The 23,875-nt window shown below is 44.2% G+C and overlaps 1 protein-coding gene across 1 annotated transcript in view; it reads left to right on the top strand.

Annotated features, from left to right (window-relative positions):
• Nucleotides 1-21,466, top strand: part of LOC132222903 (zinc finger protein 239-like) — a 42,077-nt gene extending 20,611 nt beyond the window's left edge. The window contains exon 2 of the mRNA XM_059678259.1: nucleotides 19,141-21,466. Within this exon, the coding sequence (XP_059534242.1) occupies nucleotides 19,272-20,456 (1,185 nt within the window). The 5' untranslated portion in view covers nucleotides 19,141-19,271 and the 3' untranslated portion in view covers nucleotides 20,457-21,466. The remainder of the gene's footprint in view (nucleotides 1-19,140) is intronic.
• Nucleotides 21,467-23,875: the final 2,409 nt, after the last annotated feature.

Below are 23,875 nucleotides of genomic sequence, written 5' to 3'. Positions count from 1 at the left end.
ATTGGTTAGCTTAATGGATAAGGAAACATGACACATATATATGCTGTCTACAAGTGACCTACCTCAGAACAAAGAACTCACACAGACTAAAAGTGAAGGGATAGAAAAATATATTTTTCAGGGAAATGGAAATGAAAGAAAAAAAAACTGGGGTAGCAATATTTATATCTGACAAAATAGACCTCAAAGTGGAGGCCATAACAAGAGCTAAAGAAGGACATATTATGACCAAGTGGGATTCTAGGGATGCAAAGCTGGTACAATATTTGCAAATCAATAAATATATTACAGCTCAAATAGATTGCATGAGAAAAAACCTCATGACCATATCAATAGATGAAGAAAAGGCATTAGACAGAAATCCAACACCCAATTTTGATAAAAACTCTCAGCAAAGTGAGACTAGAGCAGCCGTGGGCAAACTACGGCCCACGGGCCGGATACGGCCCGTTTGAAATGAATAAAACTAAAAAAAAAAAAAAAAAAAGACCGTACCCTTTTATGTAATGATGTTTACTTTGAATTTATATTAGTTCACACAAACACTCCATCCATGCTTTTGTTCCGGCCCTCCGGCCCAGTTTAAGAACCCATTGTGGCCCTCAAGTCAAAAAGTTTGCCCACCTCTGGACTAGAGGGAACATACCTCAAAATAAGGAAGGCCATATATGACAAACAGCTGTCATCATACTCAGTGGGCAAAAAGTAAAACCATTTCCCCTACAGATAGGAACAAGACAGAATATCCGCTTTTACCACTCTTGTTCAACACGGTTCTGGAAGTGTTGGCCATAGCAATCAGACATCCAAATTGGAAAGGAGGAAGTAAAACTCTCATTTGCAGAAGACATGATATTGTACATAAAAAACTCTTAAGACTCAATGAAAAATTTAGATTTAATAAGTAAACTCATAAATGTAGCAGGATACAAACTTAGCACCCAGAAATCCATGGCATTTTTATACACTCATAGTGAACTCTCAGAAAGAGAAACTAAAAAAAAAAAAATCTCATTTACCATTGCAACAACAACACAAAAATCAAGATACTTAGGAATCAACCCAACTAAAGAGGTAAAAGATCTATGCTCTGAAAACTAGAGGACATTGAAAATAGAGATAGAGGGAGATATAAACAAGTGGAAAAATATACTGTATTCATGGATTTGTAGAATCAACATCATTAAAATGTCCCTATTACCCCAAGCAATCTACAGATTCAGTGCCATCCTTATTAAAATTCCAAAGGTATATTTCACAGACCTAGAACAAAAACTCTAAAAATTTACATTGAACCAAAAAAGACCCCAAATAGCTGCATAATTCTTTTTTTAAAAATATATTTTATTGATTTTTCACAGAGAGGAAAGGAGAGGGATAGAGAGCTAGAAACATTAATGAGAGAGGAACACCGATCAGCCGCCTCCTGCACACCTCCCACTGGGGATGTGCCCACAACCAAGGTACATGCCCTTGGCTGGAATCGAACCTGGGACCCTTCAGTCCGCAGGCTGACGCTCTATCCACCGAGCCAAACCAGTTAGGGAAAGCTGCATAATTCTTGAGAGAGAAGAACAAAGTTGAAGGAATCACAATATCAGTTATCAAGGTATACTACAAAGCCACTGTAATCAAAACAGCCTGGTAGTGGCACGGGAATACACATATAGTTCAATGGAACAAAATAGAGAACATAGAAATTGAACCAAGCCACTACACTCAATATTTGACAAGGGAGGCAAGAGCATACAATGGAGTTAAGATAATCTCTTCAATAAATGCTGTTGGGGAAATTGGACAGGTACATGTAAAAAAAGAAAGTACCATACACAATAATAAACTCAAAATGATTAAAAGACTTAAATGTAAAATGTGAAACCATAAAAGTCCTAGAAGAAATTATAGGCTCTAAAATCTCAGACGTCTCTGATAGCAATATATTTACCAATATATCTCTTAGGACAACAGAAACTAAGTGAAAATAAACAAATGGGAATACATGAAAATAAAACGCTTCTGCACAACAAAAGAAACCATCAGCACAACAAGAGAGCGCATTACATGGGAGAACATATTTGTCAACGATACATCTGATAAGGGGTTAATCTCCAAAATAAATAGGAAACTCATACAAGTTAAAAGGACCACAAACAACCCAATTAAAAAATGGGCATATGACTTAAATAGACACTTCTCCAAATGGATATACAGAAAGCCAAGAGATATATGAAAAAAAATGGTGAAAGTCACTAGTCATGAGTGAGATGCAAATCAAAACGACAGTGAGGTATCATCTCACACCTGTCAGAATGGCTACCATCAACAAATCAACAAGGGAAAGTTCTATATGTATCGCACATGCATGAGTCAATGTTTATTTTTAAATTGCCAGTGCGATCATATGTACCAGCTGATTGGACGGACAGTCAGTCAGTCACTTAGCCTTTCATATAGAGAGGAAATGACAAGTGTTGTCAAGGAAGTGGAGAAAATGGAACTCTGGTACACTGCTGGTGGGAATGCAGACTGGTATAGCCACTGTGGAAAACAGTATGGAGTTTCCTCAAAAAACAAAAAATGGAACTCCTATTTGATCCAGTAATCCCACTTCTAGGAATATATCCCAAGAAATCAGAATCACAATCAGGAAGAATATATACAGCACAATTTACAATAGCTAAGATTTGGAAACAGCCCAATTGCCTATCAGCAGATGAGTGGGTTAAAAAACAGTGGTACATCTACACAATGGAATACTACGCTGCTGTAAAAAAGAAAGAACGCTTACACTGGCAACAGCATGGATGGATCTGGAGAGCATTATGCTAACCAATGTAAGCCAGTCAGAGAAAGATAAGTATCACATGATCTCACTCATATGTGGACTCTAATGAACAACATAAACTGATGAACAAAAATAGACCCAGAGACATAGAAGCATCGAACAGACTATCAAACCTCAGAGGGAAGGCAGGGGTGTGGGTGGGGGAAAGAGATCAATCAATGAGCTCATAGGTGTATATTCATAACCCATGGACACAGACAACAGGGTGGTGAAGGCCTGGTTGGGGGGTGGGGTGGCAGGAGCAGGCTGGAATAGGTTAATGGGGGGAAAGGAGGACCTATGCTATACTTTCAACAATAAAGATTTAAAAAATAATAAAGAGATTTGTATTAAGAATGTCATTTCAAAAATTAAGAACTCAACACATTAAAACTTTTAGGGCACTCTTGGTGTGGTGTGTGGTGTGAGGATGGGAAGGGGATCAGGGTCTGGGGGGGGATGCCTTTGAATTTGAGGGGTTAGAGGGTGTTAATGTACTGGTTTTTTCTCCAAGGTAGTAAAGGTGATCTTCCTATTTAAGAAAAAGAAATTTCAACAGGTGATTTTACAATTAGTGACCCAGTGCACAGATTCATACACATTTAAATAATATTAATTAGAAGAAAGATTCGTGTAGTAATAACATTACTGCAAAGAATTGCATGCCAAAATAGTATATATAGCCAAAACCGGTTTGGCTCAGTGGATAGAGCGTCGGCCTGTGGACTGAAGGGTCCCAGGTTCGATTCCGGTCAAGGGCATGTACCTGGGTTGTGGGCACATGCCCAGTGGGGGATGTGCAGGAGGCAGCTGATTGATGTTTCTCTCTCATCGATGTTTCTGGCTCTCTATCTCTCTCCCTTCCTCTCTGTAAAAAATCAATAAAATATATTTGAAAAAAAAAACACAACAAAATAGTATATATAATATAGTATTATAACATTAAAACACACATGCAATTGGTGCCAGTGAGAACTTTATATGTATTGTGCATGCACAAGTCAACGTTTATTTCTAAATTGCCAGTGCATGTCATATGTACCTGCTGGTTGGTCCGTCGGTCGGACGGCTGTATGGTCAGTCACTTAGCCTTATATATATAGATAGTACCGCAAGTCTAGAGTTTAATATACAATGAATAGACGTAATCAAACCACTAAAAAATCTTTTTAAAGTATTGTCCCTTGCCCAGCCAGCACTGCTCAGTGGTTGAGCATCAACCTATGAACCGGGAAGTCACGGTTCAATTCCTGGACAGGGCACATGCCTGGGTTGCGAGCTTGAACCCCAGTGTGGGGTGTGAAGGAAGCAACCAATGCATGGTTCTCTCATTTATGTTTCTATCTCTCCCTTCCTCTCTGAAATCAATAAATATATATTTTTTATTTAAAAAAATGTCCTAAATAACATTTGGATCAAAAAGGAAATGGAAACGGCAATGATGTTTATTACTAAAACTAGAGTCTCGGTACACAATATCCGTGCATGAGTAGGGTCCCTCGGCCTGGCCAGCGATCAGGGCCTATCGAGGCTTTTCTTCCCCTGGCTGCTGGCAGCTGGCCCCGACCCCCACTGCTGCCACTGCTTGCCATCTGTGTGGCGCTACCCCATCTCCCCCACCACTGGTCCCCTCCCTCTGTGGGCAACAGGCATGGGGTGCTGTTGCTTTGCTGGCCTGGGCCTCCCTCTGTGGGGCAGTCGATCATGGCCCCCCCAGATCGATTGCCTCTCAGAGGGAGGCCCCACCCACCCACCACATCACCACTAGCTGGGTGGCCTGGGCCTCCCTATGTGGCTGCTGGCTGGGTGGCCTGGGCCTCCCTCTTTGGGGAACCGCAACTGATGGCCCAGCAGAGGGAGGCTCTGCTCACCCGCCACAACGCTGCTGGCCGGGTAGCCTGGGCCTCTCTCTTTGAGGCGATTGATCGCAGAGCCCCCCATCGATTGTCCCACAGAGGGTTGCCTGGACCTCCCTCTGTGGGGCAATTGTGGTGCGATGGCAGGGCCCCCAACCAATCACATCACACCCGCCTTGGCTGGCCTGGCGCCAGTGTTTGTCATAGTGTGATTGTCGGGAAGGTGGTCCAGATGGTTGTTCTGCTGTTTGGTCGTTAGGTCAATTTGCATATTATGCTTTTATTATTATAGATATTTACAATTATTACTGAAAAGCTTTATCATAAATCCTTCATTTTAGTGACATCTATTTATTATATCTTAACAACTTCAAGATTTTAAAGTCAATTATTACCTAAAACATTTTCTTGACCAATTTTGTAAGAGTGATAACTCAATGTGAAACTACTATTTTATATTTCTCTATAAGAACAGGAGTGCCCCCGCTTCTCTGCTAGAGGGTACTTCTGCAGATCTGTTCTTCCCAGTGTTTGGGGGGAAAACAGAACATTGGGAACTAGTTATAGTTATGGGAAATATTAATTATGCTGTTAACTATGATTGCCCTTTCTGTTCCAAGAAAGGACATATCAACCTGGCTGGGAGTCATATGCCCCCAGGATCTGGAAGTCATCCTTGGAATGCTGTCCATTCTCATTCAAGAACTGCCCATTATCATGGAATCATTAACCTTGTTGCCCAACCTCACCTGCATAGCTCACTTTCTTATGTAATTTTTGTCCCTATATTCATAAACTAGGGAAGAGCAAACTAAAGTCCCTAAAAGATAGAAAGCCAACATTACATTACAGACACACAGACAGAAATCTCACTAGCTAAAGAGTTTCTGGTGGCTAACATTCTGAGAGGGAGAGCAGGAAGAGTCCCCAAGATAAAAAATTCTTGGCAGCTCCTGGGACTTTCCTGCAGTCTCTGTCATGTATTCAGCCTCACCACACATAACTGGGTTTCCCCAAAGTGGGACTTGCCCCATCTTTAAACAAATTAAACAAACAACAAAGAGACACAAAACATCAACAAACACTCTTATACAGGTGCACACAATACATTAAAAGTTTACACCACAGAATCACCTGCATTAAGAACCACTAAAGCAGAACCACTAAACCTGTCCCTGGTTCAGGAACTGCCCCACCCTAGAATCTCAGCATTCTCTCCAATGCTCTATTTTGGGGGAATGTATTCCCTAGGCCTAGAATTTCTGTTTCCCATCCCCCGCAGGCCCTTTGTGACTATGTACTCAGCCCCCCATGTTGGAGGTTTCTTGTACTCCCCAAGATCTGTTTCGCCCCTCTCTGGCTACTTCCCTTGCAGGAGAACAGAATCACAGATCAGAATGCCACACTCGCTTTATGTCCAAGACATCCCAGTCATGTATATCCGACCTCCAAGGATACCCAATCACCAAAGTAGTACTCAGTCCAATTTCCCACCTTGGTTTATGTATGAGGTTACCTGATTGCCACGGGTCTTGCTTGAGGCCTTCATGCATTGCTGGCGGACTCTCAATCCCAAGCTCATAGTCAGCCCAGGGGTAATGGCTGTCCCTTCTCACCGATGCCGCCACAACTTGGCAGCGGGGTGCACCTCCTCGGGAGAGGGACCCAATTTCCCCCTTTAACAACAAACAGTATTCAGGACACACCCCCAAATTGTAAGAAATAAGGTGAGCCCCAAAATTCAGGGGTCCTGGTAGAACACAAAGCATACTGGGAGCCAGCTTCTAAATAGAAGGGTGCGCATGCACATGGTCTGGAAGCACGTGCACACTGAGCAGGCGGTCTACTTGGCTTTTTAATTCTTATGCACGTGACCTGTCCCTCTTGATTGGAGCTCAGGCACATAGTCTTTTGCCATTATTTAATTCAAAGTGAGGGATTGGCCTTTGCCATTTCAAGATGGTGGCCTCCAGGGGAGCTGCAAGTCACGTGGCCAACATGGTGGCTGCCACGTTACACAGTCCCAAATGGCAGCTGTCTAAACTTCCTTTGACAGAAAAGATGACTTGTTTATTCTCACAGCTGATTATATAGACACAAAGGAGAAGGTAGTTATGTGCAGCTGGGAGCTGCAAGTGTAACATGGGAAAGGGAGGATGGGTCTGCAGTCTGGCCTCCAGAGTCCGATAACAAAGTGGCTACTCTACTATGATGTTACAAACAGCTCAGGCCGTGCCTGGGACTGGAGAAGGGTCAACGTTCCTGAGAAAAACTCCTGGAGGGGGTCAGGGTCCGGGCACAGCAACCAAGTCAAAGCGTGTCCTGTCCTTGGTCTGTTCTCAAAATGTATTTCTTTTCTGAGTCATGGACACATCGAGGCATCTTATCTTTTTACAGCCTTGTTTCATCCTCTGGCTTCCCAGGGTCTGCAAGAAACTTCTTGTCTGTAGTTAATGATGTGAATAATTATTAGACAACTGTGGCTCTATTTTCATTACATGTCCTTCCCCACTCTCAAAATCAATTAAAAAAAAGAATATGATCTTTTTACCATGCTTTGCTAATTATTTAGAAATATGAATAATTCATGGACGTCACCCTAGAATACTTAGAAAACAGCCTGTTGTTTCTTGAAGTAGTTTGCAATTCCTTTGGAGAGATCCTTCACTCCTGGAAACAAATCAACCAAAACCAGCACCCAAAATATTTGCTGTGGTTCCATGTTTATTGCCTGGGGTCCTTCCACTTTGGCTGCCACACTCTCCCCATCCCCAGGGACCTGCCCAGTGCTGGGCCCCGTAAATGCGCTGATGTATGAGGTTTGGCCCCCAGGGCCTGGTGACAAGGGAGACACAGACGAGAGTGTCATAGAAGGTTGAAGGGTTGTTTTTTGTTGTAGTTTTTATTTGGTAATCAAAGTGCTACTTGTTATGAATGCACGAGCAGCCATCAGATAACTTCACCCAGAATACACAGCAGTTCTGGAAGAGGGCTCTGCCTGGTGCGAAATACCTCTCTTTTTTAATCCTCATCCGAGGATATTTTTCCATTGATTTTTAGAGAGAGTGGAAGAGAGAAAGAAAGAAACATGGATGTGAGAGAGACACATTGACTGGTTGCCTCCTGCACAGGGCCCGGGCCTGGGAGGAGCCTGCAACCGAGATATGTTCCCTTGACCGGAATCGAACCCAGGACCCGTTGGTCAGCAGGCTGACATTGTATCCACTGAGCCAAACCAGCTAGGGCCGGGGTGCCTTCTCACCCCCGTCATTTGCTTCCTCGGATCAGGGTTCTGATGGTAAATTCTGCCTCCCTCTTGGCAAAAATACCTCACTTTGTATAAAAATGCAGAATTGTTTCATGTGGCTAGAATACAGGGAATCTGCTTCATTCACATGATTAAAACATCCTTGTTCATGTCAAAGTAAAGTGCCTCTTATTGTGTGGAAGCTGTATGAATTGTAAATTAGGGTTATATCTTTTCGGAGGAGGGGGGGAATGAGCTTTGTTGACGCAGTAATCCACCCTTAAAAAAGAATGAATCCAGTCCTGACCGGTTTAGCGCATTGTATCAAGCCTTGGCCTGTGGACTGAAGGGTCCTGGGTTCGATTCCGGTCACGGGCACATGCCTGGGTTGTGGGCTTGATCCCCAATAGGGGGCCTGCAGGAGGCACCCAATCCATAATTCTTCCATCATTGATGTTTCTATCTCTCTCTCCCTTCCTCTCTCTGAAATCAACAAAAACATTTTTTTTTTTAATTGCTTGGAATCCTTGAAGGTGTCAGAGAGCAAACAAAGCTGTTATCAGAACCTGAGAAGGTTGGGGAGAAGGGAGACACTCCTCCATAGGCCTTTTTTACGTGTACATTTATATGGAAACACTCCCACAGACCTCTGTAGCCTGGACTTAACTCTGATCAGGATTCATTCATTTTTTAAAATTCTCACCTGAGGCTATTTTCCCATTGATTTTTAGAGAGGGGGAAAGACAGAACATCGATGTGAGAGAGACACATAGATTGGTAGCCTCCTGCACGAGCCCCTACCAGGGCCTGGGCCGGGGAGGAGCCTGCAACGGAGATACGTGGCCCTTGACCAGAATTGAACCCAGGACCTTTCAGTATGCCAACGCTCTACCCACTGAGCCAAACCAGCTAGGGCCGGGGTGCCTTCTCACCCCCGTCATTTGCTGCCTCGGATCAGGGTTCTGATGGCAAATTCTGCCTCCCCTTGGGAAAGTGCCTGTCTCATCGCCATGTTAGGGCCTCTGCCTCCACCTCTGCAGCTCAGGGAGCCACCTAGAAGCTGTCAGAAGGTGGAGGCTTTGACCTTTGACCTTTGTGTCTGCTTAGTGGCACAGGTGGCAGACTGTCAGGTGTTTGTGTCACTTGAGTTGAAGTGTTGGATTTTTTTTTTAATGAGTTTAGGGTCATATGTTGATTTCTAAATACTGTTTTTGCTGCATTCCCCATAGGTTATGATGTATCGTATTCCTATTGTTAAATTTTTTAAAAATAATTTCTATTCTGGCCAGGTAGCTCAGTTGGTTAGTGTCATCCAATGTGCCAAGGTTTCTGGTTCAATTCCCTGTCAGAACCCAAATCAACTAATGAAAGCATAAATAAGTGGAACAACAAATCAATGTTTCTCTCGTTCTCTCCCTTCCACTTTCTCCCTCAAATCAATAAAATTAAAAAAGAATTTCTAATAATTTCTATTAGGGCATTCTTTTTTCTTTAATCCTCACCCAAGGATATTTTTTCCATTGATTTTAGAGAGTGGCAGTGAAGAAGGAAGGGAGGGAGGGAAAGAGGGAGAGAGAGAGAGAAACATTGATTGCCTCCCATATACTCCCCAGTCAGGGCAGGGGATCAAACCTGAACCTACAACCTAGGTGATACGAGATTTTTGGGCTGGAATACACAGTGTTCCACTGGCAGGATGGTTCCCCCAGATTCTTTATCCACCGGAGTCAAAGAATGAATCCATGGATGGAAGATGGTATAGCAAAGGTGGAAATTTATTGAAGAACACGTACAGACTCCTACATGGGGAAGGGGAAAGAATCTTACAGCGCAGACTCCCACGTGGCGAGGGGGAAAGAGTCCCACCGAGTTCCTGTTCCCACAGTTTATAAAGGCTTCAAGTCTCTATGTCCTGATATCCCCTCTGATTGGTCAGTATTCCCTTTTGAATTGGTTACTATAGTAACTCCTGAGCTCAAAGGTCAAATCTCACATGGGACATGTGAGGCCCTCCTATTGTTGTATTCCCTCTGGGCTTTCTTCCTCCTTTATTTTTTAAAGACCTTTTGTTACTCTCCCAGTTCCCTTATCTTATGTAAAAGTAACTGTTGCCTTCTCCCTTGTCTTACGGAAATGTAACTTCTCCCAGTCTGTAGCCCTGGTTTTTTTTCCCATGGACCCCCAATTCTAAAAATTCCCTAAACCTGCCTATTTCACCCCTAAAATATCTATTTCAGTCCCTCCTCTGACTAGGAAATCCCAAATGCCATAGGAGACAGGGCACTCCAGTCTGTCTGGCTGATTCCTGCTGGCAAAGGGGTCGTAGTTTGGGGGCGGCAGTCAGGGTCCCGTCGGAAGTGGGTGCTCTAAGGGTCCACGGAAGATGGATGTAGCTGTCTCCATTTGCAGCTCCATGTGGAGGACCATTCATAGCTTTAGGGCTTCTAAATGGGAGGATATGAAACATAAACAGGCAATGGTTAAACATGAGTAATAATAATTTTTTTTTATAAAAACAATATAAACCAAGGTCTGAGAAGGGGGACTAGCCAGTAGGGATGGCATTATATCTCTAATTGGTGCCCAGACTTCTGGGGCAAGAGGCTATGAGGCCTTCCTTTTAGCTGAGCTGCTTGCAGCAAGAAGTTATATTCATGGCACAGACTTTGCCCTGCTCAGTCGAGGGCTTGTCTGTGAATAAAAATCTGTAGAGGCTTGAGAAGTGGTTCTGGTCTTGCTCGTGGTAGTGGTAGCATAAGGTGTCTTATAGACTAAGATTTCGCACATTTTACTCTGAAAGGGATGTGGGAGATATATGTCCAATTTGAGATTATCTGACCCTGAATTGGGCTGCTTATAATATATTCAGGAGTTAGGGATTTGGGGAGCCAGTATGGGTGAGAAAGTTGCTACACCAGAGATACAGAAAAAGGGCTCTAAGTAGGAGCATCTTACGGTGTTTCTCGGTCCCAGCAAGGGCAGAGAAGTCTTCTTCCAAGTACCAGCCCAGGGTTCAGGTGACACTTATGAAAGGACAGAATAAGAATTATTAAAAAGATAAAAACACTGATTATCTAGAAATACCAGAGTGTGTTACTTATCTGGCACTCATTAACTCTTCAGGACCCCTTCAAAAGAGAAGCTCCAGGTACTGTATAGCAGTCGTCACCAACCTTTCGGACATCATGGACCACCGGTGGGTTGGCGACGGCTGCTCTAGAGGCTCACACAAATGGGAATTTGGTGATTCAGTTGATGGTAATGCAGCTTCATCCTTCTCCTGTATTCGCGTTCAAGGCTTACTCGAAACAGATGAATCTAGGAGTCGATGCTGCTGACCTGTTGGGAGACATAAAGCTGGTGCCTGTGAAAGGACTTTTTGAGCTGTTCAAAGGCCTGCCCCAATAAATGAGGGCTGTTCCCCAAAATCCTGGGCCAGCACTGTCCATGTTAGCTGACTGCTTTGATTATTGGGATCTTCAAAGGCCAAAAGGAGGCAGGGGTATACAGAAAAAGGCATCCTTGAGATCTAGTACTATAAACCACTTTGTGTCCTCTGGAATCTACGCATGTGAAGCATAAGGATTAGGGACAATTGAATGCATAGGAATCACTGCCCTATTTACTAGTTATAAGTCCTGAACCAGTCCTCCTCCTCTGTTAGGCTCTTGTACCCCTAAGATGGGGGTATTGTAAGGAGTATTGGTATATTGTAAATCAGCGAGCCGACATGAGACGCCTTAATAAGTCAAATTAATTTGGAGTCTTTTATTACGCTAGCAGGCTGAGAGCAGAATATCTCTGTCAAATTCTGGGCCCTACATGGAGGAAGTCTTTCCTATTTATACTTTGTCCAGCTCTTTGCCTTCCAAATTTGGAATGAGACTTCGGACCTTCTGAGAAAGAAGCCCTGTGTGCTGGGAAGGGGCCGTGAGACCATATCCCAAGGCCTGGCCTGGCGCCAGCACTGACAGCTCTGTCTGGGGCATAGTTTCTGGCCTCTCTGGAATGGGAGTAGTCTTATTTTCCCTATTATTTAAGCAAGTGTTTACAGAATCCAAAATAGCAGGGTTAAAATTTCAAACAGCAGTTTTTAGACGAGATGGAGGTTACTATTCTTCAGTATAACGTTTCAATAAACCTTGGGCTTCTGAAATAGATGGCCCGTTAGACTATTGAGTCCTTCTTGAGCCCCGGAGTTGAGAAGATACAGTCTCTGATGTGGATGTGAGGCTTTCTGCAGGGTCAGGAAGGCATGTGAAAGGAACAACTTACAATGGCTGAGAAAAATATATCTTTATTGGCTTCCCAGACATCCTGGAATGGCTCCAGCCTCAGCGGATGATCTACCAGGGCTTGGGAGGAGTCCAGAGAAGGTGGCTGAAGCGCTGGGGAGGAAGTTAATTTCCTTGCCCCCCACCATCAGGGTAACCCGGGGCCCCTGGGTGGAGGTGGCAGTCTGAGGAGCCAGGTTGGGAGACCCCGGCCCCGTCAGTCCTGTTGGGCCAGCTGGGTCACTAGCCCTGCTCCAAGGGACCTCTATCTCCTGAGACAGTCCAACTTCCAGTGATTTCCTTGATAGGAAAGGCAGGGCTTCAGGGGTCTGCCATACCCCTTGGGGCAGCTCCAGTGTATAAGTCCAACCTGTCTACAGTCGTAGATGACCAGAACTGACCATTCACCTCCGGGCTCTGACTGGGGCTCCTACCCCCGAAGCACGGCACAAAGAGCCGTGGTTTTGGCCTGGCTTCTCCTTTGCTGTGTTGTGACACCTTTTTTCCCCTTCTGGTCTCCATTAAGGAACACAGAAGTGGCACCTGGCAGGAGATTCTTTAAAGTACTCTTGGGACTAATAGCCAATTCTTGTAACCTCCTGATGTCTGGGACAGCCTGAGTGATAAATTTGTCCTTTAAAATTAGTTGTCCGGATTCTGAATCTGGGGTAATGTTGGTGTGCTTAACCAAAGCCTCACTGAGCCTTCTAAAACGGGCAAGGGGTTTTCGTTAGCCCCTTGATTAGCCGTGGTTAATTTATAGTACGTCTGAGGCCTTCAATAATACAGAACTGGCAGTGTTTTCTTTTCCACCTCTCAGTTTCAGGACCTTGCTTTTCAGCAGCTGAGAGGGTCAGGTTTAGTATGTGCATGATGTCTCTAGATGGGAGGTCAAATGCTTGAATGAGGTTTTGGGAGACCTCAATATATTTTTCATGTCTTCTGAGAATTTTACTAAATTATTTTTAATTTGTCCTATGTCTCAGGGTAAGAAGGGGGTCTGGGTTAAAGTATGACCAGACCCTTCATCTATCTTGGGGCAAATTGAGGTTGGCTCAGCTCTGGGCGGGGGTGCAGCCTCTGCCTTTTCCCTCAGTGGACTTTGGGTTGTTATTGCCAGAAGCAAAGGACTAAGTTTACTGTTTCCCGCCTGCCTCTATCTTGTTCTTAGAGTAAAGAAAGTCTGGACAGCCCTAGCCAGTTTGGCTCAGTGGATATAGCGTCAGCCTGCAGACTGAAGGGTCCCGGGTTCGATTTCGGTCAAGGGCATATACCTTGGTTGTTGGCACATCCCCAGTGGTGGGTGTGCAGGAAGCAGCTGATCGATGTTTCTAACTCTCTATCCCTCTCTGTAAAAAATCAATATAATATATTTAAAAAAAAATAAAGTCTGGACATATGGGACTTTTAACTATTTCCCATTTTTCTATTGAAAAGATTAAAACTTCCCTCTGGGGCTAGCTTTTACTATTCTCTGGTTGATACTGAGTCTAAACCTGAGGGCAGAGAGAAATCAGGGGCTATTTAAGGTCTGTGAGTCAAACTTATCCCAGTTTTTGAGGATGCATTCTAGAGTGCTGTCTTTATGCAGCGTGGATAACACGCTTCCTCAGGCGCAGGGGCTCTCAGGTCCTGCAGCCCAGGTTGCAGCGTTCAGAAGAGGGAGTCCCTCATGGGTGACACGGTGTGATGGGGAAAGAGGGCAGTGGGTTGACTGAGCAGGGAGGATTCTGGGAACCAGGCTGTTTTGTGCCTAAAGGCAACAAAGATGATGTTGCAAAGGTTTGTGTTTGGAGTTTACTTTCAGTCTCAGGACACTGGGGCCATCAATGGTTGTGAACAAAAGAGGGAAATCCTCTGAGATAGGGTTTTCATCTTTTCCTAAAACTGTTCAGAGGGAGAACAGATAAGGAAGAGGACAGCAGTTAAAGGACAGGAAGAAGTACTATAAATGATAAGGTAACTGGAAGGTGTGCGCACTGAGGATTGAGCCCTGAGGTAATGTAGGCATCTCCTGGCCCTGTCGCTGGGCCAGGCTACTGAGCATCCTGAGCCCAAGGGTCCTGCTGGTGGTTGACTGACTCTGAACAGACCTTTAGTTTTCACAGATTCCTGCAAAAGAAGAATCACTTAGGGGTACTGGATTGTGGAGGCTACGTCAAGGCCTCACACCTGTGGCTCTGACATAGTGATGGCCTGGGACTGTCCACCACTCTTCTATCCCTTGGACCTGGGGACTTCGGGACTGTCCACCACTCTTCTATCCCTTGGACCTGGGGACTTCGGACAGACAGTCAGCCCAGAATCCTAAGGCCATGATTAGGGCTTTATGAAGTGGACCTGTTTTTGGCAACCAGTGGACGAGATATGGGGGGCTCCTTTCAGGTTTAGGTACCAGGAAGTGCAGAGGCTTGTTGTGAAGACTGAGCTGGTTCAGAATCGGTATGTATCTTTTTTTTTATTTTTTTAAATACTTTCATTTATTTTAGACATAGAAAGGAAGGGGGAAGAGAGAGACAGAGAAACATCAATTTGCAAGAAACAAGGATCAGTAGCCTCCTGCACAACACCTGGTGGGGTCCAGCCTTCAACCCAGCCATCTGACCTAACCAGGACTACATGCACTGGAACCTCTCAGTGCATGTAGATGCTCAACCAACCGAGCCACATCATTCAGGGCAGTAGATCACTTTAACATAGGGAATCATGGTCAGGATGATGATGGTAGTAGTTGCTCATATCGGGCAGTGTGAGCCTGAGGTCTGGCTTTCCTGCTGGGGCCCCTGTTTGTAGGAGGTGGGTGTCACAGCACAGCAAAGGGACAGAAGTGGTCATGCAGAGTGTTGGAGAGATATATTGGTTTTCCAGTGGCCAAGACTTTTAAAAGATGAGTGGACATGAGATGAATTGGAGGCTGAAGAGTAATTCAAACAAATGAAACTAGGGTTGGTACATATTTACTTATCTAAACACTCACTGGGATATTATTGTGGCCCTTTGTGTGGCCTGGGGTGTTGCAGTCAGTCTTGTGGATTAGCTTAGAGGCATGAGTGGTTATCTGTGAGACTCACTAAGCATGGTGCTAGGGCCATCGGGGCTGGGATTTGAGTGACAGTTAAGTGGAGAGATGTTGGCTGTGACTGGTGAAGGGACATCAAGTGTAGCACCAGGGCAGATGGGCTCTGGGTATTTGAGATATGATTGTGGTTATCAATAGGTGAGGTTGAAGGAATAAACAGTCATGGAGAGAGGCCTTCATAGCAGGACAGCCTTGAGTCCTGATGACTGTGGACTATCAGAGTCTAGGAATTACTTGATTCTGTTTGAATCTGGCAAGCATTCTCTGGACCACATATGCTGATAATAGTAAGAGGCCAAGGAGATGACTATGGGGGCTGGGGCTTTGGGAATGCAGGTGTGAGAGAGGTGTAGTAGAGAGTTATGTGCACTTGGAGAGGGAGTGTGAATTCATGGCCATTGGGTCCTGCCATTGACATAAGAGCAAATGAAAGGTGAGTTCATTTCTGGTGGTATCTGGATCATACAGTAAGGTGAATTTTAGGGTAATTGCCTGAAAAGAGAAGTGTTGTGGTGCTACATGCCAGGTCCAGAGCTAAGATGCCTTTTTCTACACAATGCCTTTTTTTTGTTGAGGGATGACAGACCCACTGATCAGTAGGAACAAGATAGCATAAATTAGTGTTACCCAGATTTGAAAATCTCCACTGGCATGGTAAAGGAGAAGATAAGAGAAAAATAGATTATGGAGGTGGTGAACTATAATTTTGGAAAAGAAGGTGATTAGGAAACAACTTGTCCTCACCATGGCAAATCTGTGTTACCTTTGAAGCTGTGTGAGAGAAGTGTTGTAAAAAGGTCCATTTTTTTTGGTGACCGGATTATACGCTTTGGAAAATTTTAGGTTAATTCCGGAAAAGAGGGTGTGTTGTGGTGCTACATGTGGTGCTACAACCCCGGAAGGGGTTGCAGACTCTCGAGTCCACTGAGCTGGTTTGGGGCGGAATTCTGAGGTCCCAGACCCCTACAGGGAGAGGAAGGACAGCCTTGCAACAGGCTGGAGAGCGAGAGTGGCTGTCTTGCGGAGCTGCTCCCTGGCACTCGGGGACATGAGATGCGGAGTCGTGGAGAGGCGAGGAGTCGCAGAGATGCCATTGCCCCTTGCTCTGCCCTGGTGATTCCCGGGGACCCCGCCCTACTCAATTTACATCCCCACCCAAGCTGTGCTAGTGGCACAAAGAGAACCACTGGGGCTTTTGCAGCCCAGCCCAGCAGAATGCAGATTTCAACTCCTCGCATACATAAGGGACACACTCAAGAAGTAGAATCAGGTTCGGAGGAAGCCGGAGCTGGACCCAGCTGGGCCGGCGACATGGAACCGCTGTACCAGCAAACGCACAGGCAGGTCCACCAGATCCAGTCTCACATAGGACGCTGGGAGATGGCAGACAGGCCGTCTGTGCACTTGGTAGAAAACAAAATCCAAGCAAGCATACCAGATATTCAGCCACCAGGAACGCCTGGAGATTTTGTCCAGCAAGGAGCCGCCCAACAAAGGACAGGGTGCCAGACTTCGTGTTGCTGGGATGGCCCCCGTGGGGTCGAGACGGCCCCCGTGAGGCTGAGACGGCCCTGGTGAGGTTGAAACGGCCCCTGTGAGATTGAGGCGGCCCCTGTGAGGCTGAGACGGCCCTTGTGAGGCTGGGATGGCCCCTGTGAGGCTGAGACGGCCCCAGTGAGGTTGAAACGGCCCCTGTGAGATTGAGGCGGCCCCTGTGAGGCTGAGACGGCCCTTGTGAGGCTGGGACGGCCCATGTGAGGCTGAGACAGCCCCTGTGAGGCTGAGACGGCCCTTGTGAGGCTGGGATGGCCCCTGTGAGGCTGGGACAGCCCCTGTGAGGCTGAGATGGCACCTGTGAGACTGAGACGGCCCCTGGGAAGCTGAGAAAAATTCCACATGAACTCACTCATTTGTGGATAATAAGGGCCATTATAGACTGATGAACAAAAATGGATACAGAAGCAGAGCAGCATTGAGTGGAATGTCAAACTACAGTGGGAACCCTGGGGAGGGTTGGGGGCGGATAGGAGATCAACCGAAGGGCTTATATGCCTGCATATGAGAATAACTAATGGACACAAGACACTGGGGGGTGGGGGAAGTCGGGGGAATGTCAAGGGCGGGGAAAAAGGAGACATAGGCAATACTCTTTGTAATACTTTAAGAAAAAAAAATAACTCACACTCTCTTTATGGCCCACATCTCTCCCTCCCTATGTTCATGACAACCACTTACTGACAACAGGCAGTGTGGTCTACATGTGAGGCCTAGAGTTCAGGTATCTTTTATCTGCTCATTGGCCTTTAGTGTTCTGGGAAAACACAGTATCAGTAGGAATATAAGCAGAGAGTAACTTTGATTGGACCATGGCCTGGTATCTTCTCTGATGAAGAGGGATCAGATGAATGTGGAGTGTGGGGAGTATGACAAATGTAAAATCCTAGGAGAGAATCTGATGATGGAATGAATTGTCTCCAACTTTGAGGACCTGGCCATTGCCTTCTCTCAGGCAGAATGGGGGCTCCTTGATGAGGCTCAGAGACTTGAGTACTGTGATGTGATGCTGGAAGTTTTTGCACTTGTATCATCTGTAGGTAAGACCTTCACATCTATCTTAGTGTCCTGAGTTGTTCTCTCTCCCTTTATTCTGCAGATGTAGCTCTCAGAGCCAGATGATGGGTTCTGCTCATTTCTCCCTCTGTCCTGTCAAATGTGCTGTTGCTGCCAGTGCTGAGCTGTGTGGAGAGCCCTGAGCAATAGACTCACCAAACATCCCTAACATCCATTGCCTCGGAAAGTGTAGGGAGTGTGTGGAAGTTTTAAGTCTTGCATACAGCTTAATGGGACCCACATTAACTTCCTCTTCCTAGGAAGGTGACTGTGTCCAAGTCCATGGCTTCCACTTCTGTGCCCTTTCTCCAGTTAAAGCTTCTTTATGAAAGCCTGTGCCATGTTATGGGATTTACCTACATGAACCATGTACAGTTCTTGTTAACCCTCCTTTCATTGCTTGTAATAGTCTCTTCCCTGAATACTATTGCATGCTGAGTTGCTCTGGGCCAGTGCTGGCTACTTACCTCTGCTGTCCTTCACTTATACTTGAAATATTTAGGTTTTTGTGTACTTGTATGGAGAAAGTTCAGGGAGAACCATTGTGTATTTCACAAGGTGAACATGCAGGATGATCTTAGAGGAGGCTTGGTCCTGTTGAGTTGCAACTGGGAGAAGCATGACTTAAGTGCGGTGTTTAGATCATACTGAGAACCTGCACATTTCCAACAGTGTTTAGGTGCAAGTGCCATTTCTACTTTTTCTTTTCCATACTGGACACTTTGCTGAATCATTATTTTATATGTGACTTCCTGGCTTTTGGCTACCTTCACCCTTGTGGCCTTTTTGCATCATTTGTCCCCCTGCAAGGTTTTCTCTGCAGTGTTCTCCAACACAGACCTGCTGATGTGTTATGAGGTGCACATGCATGCTTAAGTAGACCTCGAATACCAGCTATTCATTTATTGAATTTTAATTGGACTAAGATGTAACCAATTTTCTGCACAGCTTACCCAAGTCACAAGCAGACAAGCCCTGCTGAATGCTGTTAGCAGAACAGTGAGCAGATGATCCCTCTGCTGTTCTATGTGGTGCTTGTCATGCTTGTATTATATTTTGTTTGAGGTCACCCTTGTTTTTGACCTTCAGTAGCCAGAACTTCATAGCAACATCTTTTAAATCCTTCCTGCAAATATTTTATTTTCAGCCAGTTGCATGAAGCCAAGGTACTATGTGGAACACACTTTTGCAATGGGACTTCCTCTTGTCACCAGTCAACATTCATTTCCTCACCATTTTTCTGTTTTCAGGTTGTTGGCGTAAAACAGAAGATGAGTCCTGTCCTGACCACAGTGTATCTATACAAGGAGAGTCACAGGTCAGGGCTTCTAAGACAGCACCAGCAACCCAGAGGACCCATCTCTGTAAGCAGTGTGTCTCAATGTTAAAAGATATTCTGCACCTGACTGAGTCACAAGCAACATACTTTGAGCAGAAAGCCTCTTGTAGTCACACATGTGGGAGAGATTTCTGTTTCAGTGCAAACCCTCACCAGCAACAGCGGGATTCTAGTGGAGAGAAGCCCTGGCAAGAAGCTATGAACAGGGCCTCGTTTATGACCAGATTAAACTTCTACTTATCAGGGCTGCCTTCAACCAATAGAGAGGTTGGGTTTGACTTCCAAGCTCTCTCAAGGATTCTCCAGCACCAGACCCCTCTTAACACTGAGGAGCCACACAGTGGAACCGAGATTTCACAGACATTTCTCAAGGGAAAAAGTCATCATGAATGGAGTGAACATGAAAAAGCTGCCAGCCACAAGCAGAAAGTTTTTCAGTGTTACAGTGTGTGCTCTGGAGAAGTGAACTATGAGAGTAACAAATGTGGGAAAGTTTTTAGATGTACTGTTAACTTCAATAGACCCTGGAGAGTTCACACTAGAGAAAAGTCTTATGAGTGTATTGATTGTGGGAAGCCCTTCCATCAAAAGTCTTCTCTCACTAAACAAGACAAAGTTCACACTAGACAAAAATCTGTCGAGTGTAGTGAATGTGGGAAATTGTTTAGGTGCAATAGTCTCCTCCTTAAACACAAGAGAGTTCACACTGGAGAAAAGCCGTATCAATGTAGGGATTGTGGGAAGTCCTTCAGTCAAACCTCTCACCTCATTCAACACAAGAGAGTTCACACTGGAGAAAAGCCATATGAGTGTACTGACTGTGGGAAGTCCTTCAGTCATAGGTCTACCCTCACTGAACACCAGACAGTTCACACTGGTGAAAAACCTTATGAGTGTAGTGAGTGTGGGAAGTCCTTTAGGTCCAATAGTCATTTTCGTTACCACAAGAGAGTTCACACAGGAGAAAAGCCATATGAGTGTAATGATTGTGGGAAGTCATTCAGACAAAACTCTGCTCTTACAGAGCATCAGAGAGTTCACACTGGAGAAAAGCCATATGAGTGTAGTGACTGTGGGAAGTACTTCAGTAATAGCTCTAACCTCCTTAAACACCACAGAGTTCACACTGGAGATAGGCCTCATGAGTGTATTGAATGTGGGAAATCTTTTTGCTACAAATCTGCCCTCGTTCGACACCTGAGAGTTCACACTGGAGAAAAGCTTTAAATGTGAAGGCAACATTTTATCTTTCTCACTCAGAATAAAAACACAAAAGGAGAATCTTTTAGACCCATTTAACTCAATATAAACCCCTTTTATTGGACCATAGACTCTGCTAGATTCCTCATAAGTTTCATGTATAAGTGAGGCTTTAAAGAGCTTCATTGCATTTGCTAATCTGCTCAGGCCTACAACCTGATTTATTCATAGTAATGTTTATCGCTAGCTACACATTTCCCCCATCTTTCAGGTAATTTGTAGATACCATCCCAATAGAATGTTTCTTGTTTTGAGGCAAACCATTCAGAGACCCAATTTTTCACTTCTTTGTACATTTTGAAGTGCTGCTCAGAAAGTGCATGTGCCATCTATTGGAACAAATAGTAACCTGAAGAAGCAAGGTCTGGTGAATACAGCGGGTGGGTTAATACTTCTCAGGCAAGTTCTTTCAATGTGTCTTTAACTGGTTTTGAAGTGAGTGATGGTGCGTTATCATGAAGCAAAATTACTTTGCCGCATCTTCTGCCACATTCTGGTCGTTTCACGATCAAAGCGTGGTTCAAATTGATTGTTTGTTGTTGGTAGTGATCAGTATTAACAGTTTCACCTCGATTTAGAAGCTCATAATACACCACACCTTCCTGACCCCACCAAACGCAGAGCATTGTCTTCTTTCCGAAGCGATTTGGCCTTGCAGGCGATGTTGATGATAGACCTGGATCAACCCATGATTTTGTGTGTTTGGGATTCTCAGAATAAATCCACTTTTCATCACCAGTCACAATTCAATGCGAAAAAGACTTTCTTTCGTGCCATTGAAGCAACATTTTGCTGATGATTTTTCGGTTTTCCATTTGTCTTTCGTTCAGTTGATGTGGCACCCATTTTCCTTCCTTTAAAATCTTTCCCATTGCTTGTAAATGATCAGAAATTGTTTGCTGAGCAAAGTTTAATCTTTTTGCAAGTTGTTTTTGAGTTTGACACGCATCTTCATCCAATGATGCTTGTAATTGTTGGTCTTCTTTGTCTATTCAGCAGAGCCAAATATCAACAGTACAACGACTGAAATTTCTTTTGAGAGCCAAATTTTTTAAACTTAAACTATATAGGTAGGTACATTGTTATTAACTTAATTAGGGTACTCCTAAGGCTTAGGAAGAGCCACACTCAAGGGGCCAAAGAGCCACATGTGGCTCTCGAGACACAGTTTGCCAACCACGGGTCTAGGTGATGGCGAACCTATGACACGGTGTCAGAAGTGACACGTGAACTCATTTTTTTGGTTGATTTTTCTTTGTTAAATGGCATTTAAATATATAAAATAAATATCAAAAATATAAATCTTTGTTTTACTATGGTTACAAATATCAAAAAATTTCTATATGTGACACGGCACCAGAGTTAAGTTAGGGTTTTTCAAAATGCTGACACGCAGAGGTCAAAAGGTTTGCCATCACTGGTCTAGGTCATTGAAATCATCACTTTTAAAGCATTTAAACCAGCATTCACAAGTACCTTGAGATGGAGCATATTTACCATAGCTTCCAGAAGTATGTGATAACTTTCCACAGAACTAGTCTTCAAAATAAAGTAATGAATTAAAACTTCCTGCAAATGCTTTTTGACATGAAATTTGACATTTTAAGCATAAAAATATATATGATGTTAACACCTTCAGAAAATTTGACATATGAAGTTTTGAAGCTTGTTGTCAATACAACAAAATAGCATACATATCAAATCGCATATACTAGTATATCAGCATATGTGTAACTCCACCTATTGAAAAATATCTGCATTATTAACTGGTACACCTGGTAAATGCAAGTATTTGTGTGGAAGCTGTTTCCCATCTTACACCTGCCTCACCTGAAGAGTATGTATCAATCACAACCTCTGCATGCTCAGGGGTTTTGCTTGAAAAAATTATGAATACTTTGAGCTCCTGGCGGATCTTCATTCCTTTCTCTCTAATTAGAGAAATTGACCTGACCCAGGTTTCATCCAGAGCACTTGTCCTTAGCTAAGAAGTGTTACCTCTGTCAGGGACATTGTGGTTCTCACATTATGCTCTGATAAATTGTTTCAGGTTCCAATTCACCAACCTGCAAACTTGCTGTCCTTTGCTCTCATTCATGATCTCTTTATAAAGGTGATTTTCTTTTATACCTTTAATTTTGTTGGTTCTATTTACTCCCTATGATGAAAGGAAAGTTGTGATCTGTCAGCATGGAGAAGTAAACAGTTATGTTGGGGTCCCAAACTTTCTGTGCTTTGGAAGGTACAACATGATGGTAGAAAACCACTCTTTGTCCAATATTGGCTTATTTTGTATTGCTGACCAAGGCCTTGAAAGAAAGACTGCATGATGCATGACTCTGTGGTTCTAATTTGCATTCTGTTGCCTCTTTTATTGGTGAAGTCAATGGTCTTCGTGAAGAGGAGGCCTTTGCTATTTTTCTGTGAACAATATGAATTATACTCTTTGCTCACAGTGTTTTACATAATTCTCAGCAATGGTTAGGGGAAATTCTCCGCATATACTGTAAAGGAGCCATGGGCCATGATGTCTGAGGTTTCATTGGCTGGTGTCATTTGTTTGTAGAACTGTGATGTTTAGATGGAATCACAGGACAGAAACACTGTATTCATGGTGAGTGGGATAGACTGCAGTAAATTAGATGAAAAGTGCCTCTTCTGAATGTTATCCACAAGTGATCCAGGACCTGTGGCTTTTGTGATCTTTGTGTACAAACACTCTCAGGACCTCCATATTTGTTTCCTGGGGCTGAAGTCATTGGCAAAAAAAATAATCTAATGGGTTTTTTTATTCCCTTGGCTGCTCTAGGTTCACCTCAAGGTTTGCTCAATAGGCAAGACAGCAAACCTAGAGGAAGGATAATCCTGTAATCAGTCTCAGGGTGTGTCTTTTGTAACCAGTGAGAATTGCTGTTGATTCTGATGGTAATAGTCTTCACTGCTTGCCAGTATTTGCTGACACTGAGGCAAGGCTGTTCCTCCCAGCAAATGAGAATTGACATACAAGGAAGTGTACTTTTCGCCCTGGCAGGTTTGGCTCAGTGGATGGAGCGTTGACCTGCGGACTAACGGGTCCCAGGTTCGATTCTGGTCAAGGGCATGTACCTTGGTTGAGGGCACATCCCCAGTAGGGGGTGTGCAGGAGGCAGCTGATCGATGTTTCTGACTCTCTATCCCTCTCCCTTCCTCTCTGTAAAAAATCAATAAAATATATTTTAAAAAAAAGAAAGTGTACTTTTCTAATGTGTACTATTTGGTGAGCCTTGACATAAGGATAAAACTATGAAATTGTCATCATGTGAAATATGCTTATCTGTCACCGATATAGAGTGGGACAAAAGTTGACTTACAGTTATGAGTACACTAAACACAGAACTTATTCTTTT

This window comes from Myotis daubentonii, chromosome 21, assembly GCF_963259705.1.
Source record: "Myotis daubentonii chromosome 21, mMyoDau2.1, whole genome shotgun sequence".
In the NCBI taxonomy this organism is placed as follows: Eukaryota; Metazoa; Chordata; class Mammalia; order Chiroptera; family Vespertilionidae; genus Myotis; species Myotis daubentonii.
This window is presented reverse-complemented; position numbering and strand designations above follow the sequence as displayed.